Below are 12,666 nucleotides of genomic sequence, written 5' to 3'. Positions count from 1 at the left end.
AGGGCCAGATGGTGCGTAAGTGCAAGACCAACTATGTAATTGTTTGGGTTTTCAGTAAAAGGCCTAGATTACCAAGGGTCTAAACATAAGATCAGTTTCCTCAGAATACAAGTTTTATAGACTAGTTCTAGAAAAACTAACCCAGTTTCTGGAATGCCTCTAAGTTCATCTATTTATCCATTTATGACTCATCTTTCAAGTGTTAGGTCAAGCTCCTCTTGACCATGCCTGTTACTCCTTCTGACTAGTTTTGCACTTATTTTTCTGCTGTTTTTGGCCTCAGCTGTTACCTCTTTTCTCCACTTTGTGTTCTATGACCGAACAATGCCCCAGCGATTACAATTGTCTAAATACTGCAAACTTTGTTTACTTATCTCTAAACCACGCCACTGACCCTGGCAGCCTTAAGTTCTCCACTATTCTAAATTTGTTTAAAATTTTTGACTTTTAAACATATATGTCAATTGATTATGAACCCAGTTCTCTTATTTATTTTATATTTGCTTTGCCTATGTCCATCTTTCTTACCAAAATACTTGTGTCTAGAAGACAATTGTAGCTTTTTATTCTTACTTTTTCTACTGGGCTTATCAAAATGCTTCTTGGATAAAAGCTGTCCAGAGAATGGACATAGGAATTAATATATGAATATATTAATGATGAAAACTAGTACAATGGATGTGAAGATCAGGAGAACATTTAGGAGCAACAAAGATCAGCAGGTGAGCAGTGATAGCTCAGAGTAGGAATGAAACTAGGTAAGGGCAGCAATTGCTGACACTTCCCTAACACAGCGTTGTTATTGTTCCTAGCATTTCACCTAACACTTTAGTAATCAAAACACTTAAAATGTCTTTACTCAGGAAAGGAGTGCTTATCACTGCTTGATAGACAGAAAGCTAGAATTGGAGGAAAACAAACACTTAAAGAAGTTTAACCAAAATTACTTAATGACTGTTTGTGGAGTAAAATTATCCTTCTGAGGAATTGGACACCAGCCCAATTAATGGACAAAGGTTTTATTTTATGGTAGCACATGGATGTTATATTATCTTTAGATTTCAAGACACAAGCTTTCACAGACTCAAGGTGAGGGCTAAGTTAACCATATCTTATTTAGACTTGGCAGTGTTACAATGAGCAAACTTTCCAGTTCAGATAGAGAGTCTGCAAAGGGTAATCAATTTTTGTTCTGGTCACCATCACTATCATTTATTCTGTCCTATCTGCAGAGTTTATGGCATGAGTCAATGGAAAGATTAATTATTGTCAAAAAGAATTCTTTTGTGATTTTGAAATAAACTTATCCTAGGAGACACTTGTTCTAAGAAAAAAGTTTATTGTGAATACTATAAACAGAAATCTCAAATGGGAGACATTTGAGTAAATATAAAATAACTGATCTGAATTGATTCATTTGGATTACCTTATTAATAACTATGGTTTTGAAAAACCATAACATAATTTTTATCTGAATTTTTATTATCATGAAGTAAATCCCATAAATAAGATACACAATTTAATTACTTTATCACATGTGAAAATAATTGCTACCTGGAAATTATATGAAGTGTAATATATGTGCTAACATTGGATCTCTCTGGAACTTACAAATGAGAGTGCTTGCAGATATTTAAGGGGACAGCTCAGCTTAGCAGACCATAATTAGTGGTGTTTTATGAAGGTCTGGAACGATTTAAATTGCCCATGCATTTGTTCTTTCCATGTATTTATTCAGTGAGCAATGTATTTTCCTTTTTCCACTTTGTATGAAGAATGAGGGTAGAAAACACCCATAATCCTAGACTTTTGAGAAGTATGGAACACATCCATCAGCTTAGAACACCCTCCAGTGGAATTCTGTGTCCTCATTTGGTCTACATTGTGGGCAATTTATAAACATGTATATTTAAATATAATGCTTTTTTTGTACAAGAAGAATATATGAACCCCAGATGAAAGTCTAGTTAATGGGATAACAAATGAGAGGTTTAGTTTTATTACTTATGTCATTATCTCTCCTTAGTAAAGTCATTTAATTGCTCCTCGTGCCTTTCTACAAAAAAAGAACTATATTTACTGGTCCCGTTAAAAGTTCTAGTAATGTTAACTGGTCAAAGTTAGTCTAAAAATTGCATTCAGCATGATTCAGTCTGAATCATGGCTGCATTAGTACTTTGCTGAGACTTATTTGCAAATGTGGGTCCGTCTGGCACTCCTGGCCCAGAGGCACTAACATTATTGGATAGCTGTTGCAAGGACTAACCTAGAGGTTGCCATGTTTTATTTGGTCCCTAGAATTGTTTATCTTTTTTTATTGAGTCAATATTAAAATTTTGGCAGATTTCACATAAAGTTCCACATTTCTATCTTCTGTTGAAATCTGCCTGCACTAAGCTTGTATTCCTACAGCTAGAAATGAGTGTTCGTGGCCACCTTTGAATAAGATGTAGCTTTCCAGTTGTTACTGGACTTATTACTGTTTACCAGCAATGCTGTGCCCACTGCTGCTGGTCAGGAAGCTTGCTTTATTGCCTCCCTTTTACCTTGTACTTCTTTAAAGAAGATAAATGAAAACCAGAGCAGGAGTGCTTTTTTTCAACAAAAATTTAACGAAGTTTTTTTGTTTGTTTGTTTGTTTTGTTTTTGTTTTTCCCCCCAGAAAGTAGAGATATTGACAGGTATTTAATAGGGTTAGACAAATAATGTCTGTATGCTTTAAAATATTGTAACTGCCCTGCCTGGTGGCTCAGTCGGTTGGAGCATCATCCCATGCACCAAAGAGGTTGCAGGTTCCATTCCCCGCCAGGACACACACCAAGGCTGTGTGTTCAGTCCCCTGTAGGGACACAAACCGGAGGCAACAGATTGATGTTTCTCTAACATTCTCTCTCTCTTTCTTCTTCTCTCTCTCAAATCAATAAACATATCTTTGGGTGAGAATAAAAAATGATTATATCCAACGGCTTTGCTCATATCACTACGGCTCAGTTTCTATTAGTGAGCGAGTTTGAGTTCCAAGCTCCAGCAGCTCCCAGCCTACCCTTGAGTTTGGCCTCAGGTGCCCTGTAAATGGAATCTTCTCCTCAGAAGCCCTTGCCATGCTCCCTGTCCAGAACTCTGAGGCCATCCAGCAGTCCTTTTTCAGATCTCATTTTGGCTTTCTATCTGCCCCTTTAAACTTGATGCTCTGAATCTTTCCTCTCTTGGCCAGAATAGAGGCCCTTATTTCTTACAGCCCCTGCACCAAAATTAGATGCCAAATATAATAGAGTAATTCACTACTCTTTGTCAAATATTTACTATTTGTCAGCTTTGTTATAGGTCTGAGGGTGAAACAGAACAAAATATACCCAGTTAAGGTCAGTACACAGCTTTTATCCCAGAGGGAGAAACAGATGTAAAGATACAAGCAGCAAATATAATTTACAGTTAGGTAAATAAGACTGTGGAGCAAAATAAAGCACACTAAGGAGATAGTGGAAATGGAGAGGGGGAGCTATTTTTATATGTGTCATCACCCTTAAGGAAGAAACTTTTCAAGTGAAAATGGAATGAGGTAACAGAGAAAACCATGGTCTTGCATGGAGAAGAGTATTTCAGATGGGGAACAGCAAGTGCCAAGGTGCTGGGCAGGAGCATGCTGGAGTCTCAGGAAGAGCAAGAACTATTATGGGAATGGTGGATGCAGGCAGGCCAGGGACTTGCAGGCCATGCTAAGCTGTAGGGATTTTATTCTAAAATTAATAGAAGTCACCAGGGTCTTTTCAACAGTTTCAGAAGGGAATTGTCAGGTCTAATTTACCACATCCAATCCAAGCTCCAACTTCAGACATCCCTCTTTTGGGAGAAGGGATCAGATAAAATAAAATCCCTGCACACTAGAGTTCTGATTGAGTTTGATAATGATAGCCTAATTTATTTTAGCCAGTAGCAGCATTCGATTATATCCACATGATTGTTTTTCTAACAGATGAGGAAGGTGAAAAGTTATATATACAATGGCCTCAGCTCCTCTCTGAGAACAAATAGAGTAAGATTAGTGGACTTAGCCTCATTCAAATGACCAAATTTTACACCTTGTATATTCATTTTCTATGGGTAGTCTATATAGTTAATGTATAGTTACGCTGCTTTACTCCTCAATGGGAAGCAAGTTCACTTAAAACAACTTGAGCTAAGTATTTTGAAAAGTAGATCATTTGATCATTACTGAAACTAAGTAAGTATTTTATTAACTTATTTTTTAAAACAATACTTTTTAGTGCCCAGGAGGAGCATTTACACCCAATATGAGAACCACCAAGGAGTTCCCAGATGACGTTGTCACTTTCATTCGGAACCATCCTCTTATGTACAATTCTATCTACCCAATCCACAAAAGGCCTCTGATCGTCCGAATAGGCACTGACTATAAGTACACGAAGATAGCTGTGGACCGAGTGAATGCTGCTGATGGCAGATACCATGTCCTGTTTCTTGGAACAGGTAAGTATTTGAGCTCAAAATATACTTTAATGTGTAAAAAAGAGTGTAATAAAATAGGTAAGAGCTATGGTACTGGAACCAAAAAGTCCCCAGTGTTTACTTCTGTCTGACCATCAGTGAGATAGTTAATGTCTTTATGCCTCAGTTTCCACATTTATAAATTGGAGTTAATAAAATAAATTACTTTATAGGATTGTGTGTAAGTGGATTAGCATATAAAGCACCTAGAATAGTTCCTGGCACATATTATAATAAAATGTAATAATAATGACCTTAATGAAGAGATAAGAAATTTTAAGCATGGGTAAGTGGTTTCTCAACTAAAGCAAATTCTGTGACTTTTTCTTTTACAAATACATGGATTCATTTTTCAGTGATAATGATAATGATAGATATGTCTTAGATAACATTTGAAAATGAACTCAATAACTTAAATACAGAGAGTTTTTTAAAAATATATTGATGGTACTATTTTAATACAAATTCTAGTTTGTCAATTGACTTCAATAGACAAGCTGAGTAAAAGTACTCTTGTTTATAGACCTACATGTTGAATGGCTAGCCTTGTAGCAGTGGTTTCAAAGGTGCCCCCCAGACCAGAAGAGCAAAATCAATATTACCCAAGAACTTGTTAGAAATGTAAATCCTCAGATTCCAACCCAGGAACTTTAGTGATGAAACCCAGCCATCTGTGTTTTAACGAGCCCTCCAGGTAAATTTAATGCACACTAAAGTTTGAGAACCACTACTCAAGAAGAAAAAAAAGAAAGAAAAGAAATAAAGAAAACAAGAAACAAGTTTGCCTGTAAGGCAGTAATTAGCAACATCTTTCTAACATCCCTGACTACCTGTAGTGATGAAAAGTCTTTATTTGTCTTGTTGCAATATTAGAACTAGCCCATGAAATTAGGTCATTTCTCTACTAGTTTAAGAAATAGTTATACAATGTGTCTGTAAGCCTCATTATAAGATGCATAGTGGTGGAATATGTATTCTGAGCTAAGGAATAAGTTGTACTCAAACTTCAATCTGTTTAAGATGTGGATATTTTTTCTTGGCTAAATATAATTTTCAAAGTATGCTTCTCTTATAATGTTCTTATTTTACCCTTGTTTATTCTTATACTTAAAACCTCAGATATGAATCTTTCACTCTCATCTAATTACGGCTCATGCTGGTCCGAGGGTGAGAAGCTTCTGACCTGTACTACTTGGCATCCTCTCCCTCGCTTGGACATATCTGTGTTTTCACTCATCTGCTCTCTGCTTGCCTTATACCAGGGAGTAATCCTTCCTTCCCAGACTAACCATTTCCCACTCTGCTTTTAATTGTATCCCCTCCTGACATTTCCAGGACCATTCTTTATCAATTATATTCCTTTTTTTTTTTTTTAATGTATCTTTATTGATTTCAGAGAGAGGAAGGGAAAGGGAGAGAGAGAGAGAGAAACATCAATGATGAGAGTCATTGATCAGCTGCCTCCTGCATGCCCCTGACTGGGGATCGATTGCCCTGACCAGGAATCGAACCTCAATCCCCTGGATCCTAGGTCGACGCCCAACCGCTGAGCCACACCCGGCTGGGCTATCAATTATATTCTAATTCACTTTTCCTTACATTTTATTCTCCACTTAAACCTTGGCTTCAACACCTTATGCCAGGATAAAATTAGACCTGACCTTCACCCATTGCACCTCTGTTAGACTGCTGGTTTTGCCAAGGTCTTCAATACGCCCATGATAAGAAAATCCAATGGCCTTTAACCATTGACATACCAACATCTCCTCTTTGCATCATTTGTCGTTGTAGAATTTCTCTTTACCTGCTGCTTCAGCCACAAGCCACAGAAGTCCCTTTTTCTCTGGAAGTTCCTTCTCAGTTTCCTTCATTAGCCTGCATTCCTCCTGCCCGTGAGTGTGGCGGTTCTGTCCATGGTCCTCTTCTTTTCACATGGTCATTGGCATCTTATTGAATTGTTTGGTTTTCATTATCTGTTCTGTGTAAATAAATCCCAAATGTATATCTCTAGTCATTACCATTTCCTGAGCTCAGTATTTGCAGTTACAATGTACTGTTAGATAACACAAACTGTGTGACCCAATAACATTTTAGAGATCATGCTCCAAACTCAATTTATTCACTTCTAAGGCCCTCTAACCAGTGCTTAACCCACTCTCCCATATTTATATTCTTATTGCACATTCCTCTCAAGGTTCTATTTCTCTTTGATATATATTTTCTATCTAGCATTTCACAGTACCTTGTGATCTCAATAAATATTTGTCAAGATTAATTGAGAGAGAAAAAAGTTAATTTTTTCCTGAAGTGGTGATTTTAGAGTCACACCTCTCCCCTATGTTTCATATTACCCAGAAAAAAATAACTGTTTTATTTTACCTTTTGAAACCTGTCTTAATGGTGGACTCTGATGTTACAACCAGGCTGTTGGTTATTGTTTTTTCCCCCCATGAAACTCTACACGAAATATGTAAATTTCATAAATGGAATTTTCAAGTCTTTATAAACTGTGCTGCAGTGTTTATTCAGATAAAAGGCAATAAGAAACATGCTGTTACACAAGTTCTTTGGCTTTTCTTACCACATAAGTATATGGCATCTTTACATATACTTTTTACGTTGGTATTTAAACATTTGTGTCATTTTGAAAAACAGTATTTAGGAATATGTTTTTAATTTTAGTGAGAAACTTTATAATGATTGCTTACAAAGCCAAAGGAGTCTCTTGAAGACTGTTTTAATAGGAAAGTGCATGATGTGGCCATACTTCTACCAAGAGCATCTTTCTGAAGAGATAGTAACTCACTTAATCACTGAACCTTATCCTCATGGTCATATCAGACCACACTATGACTTAAAAACAGTGATCTTGCCTGGCCAGCATGTTTCAGAGGCTGAGCATCATACCTATGATCCAGGAAGTTGCAGTTTGATTCCCAGTCAGGGCCCATGCCCGGGTTGCTGGCTTGATCCACAGTAGGGAGTGTGCAGGAGGCAGCCCATCAATGACTCTCATCATTGATGTTTCTATCTCTCTCTCCCTCTCCCTTCCTCTCTCTGAAATCGATAAATATATATTTTTTAAAAAGAAATCAGTTTAAAAAAACACAGTGATCTCAATTTACCCGAAATTCTAACAACCAATATATCAGTATAAAAATTTGGTACCCAAGTAGTTCTTGGATTGCTGGTGAAATTTCTTTAAAAAGAAATTCTTAGTGCTTGTTTGCTGCTAAAAGTAAATAAAATACTTTTCTGAACTGGAATTTGGGAGAAGCACATGTCACTATTCTCAGGATTTCTTAGCTTTGTGTATATAAATGTTTTAGGAAAGATATAATGTTTCTTGGATATTGCCAATCCCCAAGTAATAAAGAGTCCTTCAGCTGTTATAAATAAGTAATGATGCTCCAATTGCCACAATAAGTCAAGCTGCTCTCATGGCTTCTGTACTATCATGGAAAAATTGGAGGAATTCAATCAGACAGTTGTCAAAGAAGATGCCATAAGAAAACCTTATGTGACAGTATATTGGAATGCAAATACAATGGTGTGTAACTGGATTAACTTTGAATGTTATGGATGATTCTGTAACCCACAGAAACTCCATGGTAGTTGTGTGGCTCAATGCCTAGTAACTGTTACAAGTAGCCCATTACAGTGTACTACTCTGGCTAAGTTTGAGAGACTGATAATCTAGCCTTCCACTCTCATGGGACTGCCTCGTTATGTTTTGTGTGCTACCAGATGCCAAGATAGATAGAGAGATAGATGATAGATGATAGATAGATAAGTGATAGATGATAGATAGATGATAGATATAGATAGATGACAGATAGATGACAGATAGATAGATGATGATAGATAGATAGATAGATAGAGATAGATAGATGATAGATAGATGATAGATAGATAGATAGATAGATAGATAGATAGATAGATAGATAGATAGATAGATAGATAGATGATAGATAGATGATAGATAGATGATAGATAGATAGATAGATAGATGATAGATAGATAGATAGATAGATAGATAGATAGATAGATAGATAGATAGATAGATGATAGATAGATGATAGATAGATAGATAGATAGATAGATAGATAGATAGATGATAGATAGATAGATGATAGATAGATAGATAGATAGATGATAGATAGATAGATAGATAGATAGATAGATAGATAGATAGATAGATAGATGATAGATAGATAGATGATAGATGATAGATAGATGATAGATAGATGATAGATAGATATAGATGATGATAGATAGGTAGATGATTGATAGATGATAGATATAGATGATGATAGATGATAGATAGATAGATGATGATAGATAGATAGATAGATAGATAGATAGATAGATAGATAGATAGATAGATAGATAGATAGAGATAGATAGATGATGATAGATAGATAGATAGATAGATAGATAGATAGATAGATAGATAGATAGATAGATAGATAGATAGATGATAGATAGATAGATGATAGATTAGATGATAGATAGATAGATAGATAGATAGATAGATAGATAGATAGATAGATAGATAGATGATAGATAGATAGATGATAGATAGATGATAGATAGATGATAGATGATAGATAGATAGATGATAGATAGATAGATAGATAGATAGATAGATAGATAGATGATAGATAGATAGATAGATAGATAGATAGATAGATAGATAGATAGATAGAGATAGATAGATAGATAGATAGATAGATAGATAGATAGATAGATAGATAGATAGATAGATGATAGATGATAGATGTTAGATAGATGATAGATGATAGATAGATAGATGATAGATAGATAATAGAAACATAAAATAATGAAGGAAGGAAGGAAGGAAGGAAGGAAGGAAGGAAGGAAGGAAGGAAGGAAGGAAGGAAGGAAGGAAGGAAGGAAGGAAGGAAGGAAGGAAGGAAGGAAGGAGGAAGATGAGCTTTGTCTTCTCATATTTATTTTTTACAGTTGTCATCATTAATGTCTAGTTTAAGGGTCAAGAAAAGACAACCTGAACCAAATCTAACCCCACTGCATGTTATCCATAAACTAAGAATGTAATTTTATATTTTTAATGATTGAAAACAATAACAAGAAGAGGAATATTTCATGAGCAGTGAAAATTGTAAGATTTTTAGGTTTCAGTGTACATAAACAAATCTTTGTTAAAATAGCCACATCCACCTACTTTTGTCTTGGCTGCTTTTGTGCCACAAGGGCAGAGCTGAGTAGTTGCTACTGAGACCACTTTGCCCCAAAAGCCTAAAACATGTTATTATTTGGCCTTTGACAGAAAATTTTGCTGATTCCTGTTTTGTCATTTAATTTCATGTATAATTTTAGAAAATTTACTTTTTAAAGAAGCTATTTTCTAATATGTAGCCTATCATACAGAAATTTATATTGTGACCCAAATAAATATTTATTATTTTATCTTGAGTAAAAATTATTTTGCTACCCTATTAAAACTTAAACTAAAATCTAAGTTTACTTAATTACTTTCCCATGTGTTCCTGCAACTATCCCCTCTAAAAAAGATCACATTTTGAAAAAAAAAGTATTTAAAATCATGTATTATTATGTTTCTTACTCCTTTTTAAAAAATTTTAATCTTTACAAAGGACTGAAAACAGCAGACAAGGGCACTCATAGGATTAGCTTTTTTATTTTAACTTCACTTACTGCTTACATCCAGGCCATTTTTTCAAAGCTGACTACAGCACAGTGAAGACATTTTTGCCTGTTTTTCTTTTGCTTCTGGAACTATGAAAATATTTAAGTGCCTGGGTCAAGTTCTGACACATTCTGTCAAATTTATATTTTTAGTACTATACATGAATCAGAGTGACATGTGGTTTCTGATGAAAGAATGTGAGTATTCTTATGAATGGATGTTAGAGGTTTAGGATGATTTAATGCCATTATGATTTTTAATATAAGGTTGATACATGTGGTGTTCTGCCAAAATTCTTATATAGTATATATGGTTTCATGCTTCTTATTAGCTTCTGTTTAACTGGGAGGGTACTAAGTTGGAATGTTGGCTCCTGTACGTTCTTTGAAAATGTGGAGTTTTAAAGTATGTGCCACAAATGTGACTAAAGACTTAATGTGTTTGCCTTGTAGCATTATAGGGTAACTACCTTCATAGTGACTAACTAGTTTTGGCAGTCACATCTCTTGGAATGACACACTTATTGAACTGCAGAGCCAGGCATTTGGACTTTTAAAGAACTCCCAAAAATATCTCATGTAAAATTTGATAGCTGGAGGGGTGCATTTGAGTTACAAAATACTACTGTCAGTTGGAAGCTGTGCATGAATGTCACTCTAAGGATAATGTCTAGACTTCCCCTTCTCTTAGGACTAAGGAACAAATCCCTTTATAAGACACTTGCTTTTAATAACACTGTGGCTCACTGCTTTCCAAAGCAGAGTCTGGAAACATCTGATCCTTTACCAAGGATTCTACAGGGATTTTCACAGTAGGAAATATTAATGAAACAGAGTGGAAAGATGGTTGAATTGATAGAAGAAAGATCATAAATCACGGTGTGATGACTGCTTGATCATGTAGAAGAGTAGCAAAAGGGCTATGTGAAAAAAAGAAACAAAAAAATGGAAGATAGCTCATACAGTGATTGCTAATCCAGATACAAATGTTCTCATTTAAATTTTACCTGTAAAAGATAATTTATCAAAAATAAATATATGACATTGCTGAAGAAAATGTATTACAAAAAGAATATTTTTTCTTTAAGCTAATCGTCAGAAATATATTTTAAAGACCTCATAATGTCTCATATAATGATTATATAAATGTTAGTGTTGCTAGCTTGCCTGAATTAACCATTCATTTATTTAGTATTCTACTTATGCAAATAAGTGTACTTTTTCAGGTTTCTGATTTTATTACTATTTTATTGTATTACTATTATAATGATGCTAATTAACTTTACTTATAGTGCTTACCTTTTGCCAGATATGTCATTGACTCTCACCTACCCCTTATAAATAACCTGTGAAGAATTGAAAAAATATAGGTTCCGTGGAGGGCAAGGTTATCTGTCTAATTTAATCATAGCTATATGCTCAGTACCTAGGACAGTGCATCGCTCAAAGTTGTCACTCAGTAGATATTATTTGAATAAATGAGTGAGTGAGTTGCACTTATCCTTCACCATGTTTGCACAGAAGCTCAGATAATTTTAAATCATATAGATATTTAGTATATGATACAACTAAAATATAAACTCTTGCTGTCTGATTTTACATCTTAAGCACTTATCTTTCCCACATTACTACCTCATTTATCATCATATACTTTGTAATATTTTTCTTTTATGAAGTTAAAGTAATTTAATTTATATTTTTCTCATTTTACTATGAATTAAAATCCACATATGTCAAGATATTTCTGATATGTCGACATTCAACATTAGCATTGGCATTGCTTTCTTTGAGTCATATCACTCAGTTTCACCATCCACAAGTTGTCACCTTGTCTTATGTGTGAACAAGATTCATTTTACAAGGTGACAGAGAAGCCTTGGAACAGACTGGGCTTGTGTGTGAATTAACTATGCAAGAATTTAATCTATGAATGTGATACATTTTAATGTTATTCAGCATGTATTTAGGAATGAAGGAAGCAATATGTGGGGGGAGAGAAGAGAAGCAAAAATGGGTAGGACGTCACCTTAATTTTTATGCACCACTAAACCTTGTCACCTTCCAAATTTGTTTTAAAATGGGACATATATTTGTGTTCAAAATGTCTTACACACTCACCAAACACATATGAATCTCTTTGGCATGCTTCCACTTACTTAATTAAAATGGATTCTGGATATTCAATTGGCATATGTGGAGGATTTCAGAATATCAGGCAATGAGATAGTGCCTCTCAGCAGGAAGAGACGCAGCTCTGATTTGCTTGATCACACTGGTTTATTTACTATTAACCACTGATGCTTCCCTACATGACTAGAAAACAACCACAGTCAAACCTCCTCCCTGTATGTTGCTTTCATTTAACCCTAAACTCTTATATGAGTGTAAGATAATTTGTAGCCTAAAGACATTTGTAAAGACTTCTGTCATGTGTTAAGAAGAAATAACCACACTATGTCCTTGATGTGC

General features: G+C 34.9%; 1 protein-coding gene across 1 annotated transcript in view; it reads left to right on the top strand.

The window, feature by feature from the left end:
* Positions 1 to 12,666, top strand: part of SEMA3C (semaphorin 3C) — a 164,732-nt gene that overhangs the window by 113,470 nt on the left and 38,596 nt on the right. The window contains exon 12 of the mRNA XM_016199829.2: positions 4,266 to 4,488. Coding sequence (XP_016055315.1) covers positions 4,266 to 4,488 — 223 coding nt within the window. The remainder of the gene's footprint in view (positions 1 to 4,265; positions 4,489 to 12,666) is intronic.

This window comes from Miniopterus natalensis, chromosome 10 (genome assembly GCF_054644295.1).
Source record: "Miniopterus natalensis isolate mMinNat1 chromosome 10, mMinNat1.hap1, whole genome shotgun sequence".
Lineage (NCBI taxonomy): Eukaryota > Metazoa > Chordata > Mammalia > Chiroptera > Miniopteridae > Miniopterus > Miniopterus natalensis.
The sequence above is the reverse complement of the archived record's forward strand: the minus strand, read 5'-3'. Positions and strand labels throughout refer to the sequence as shown.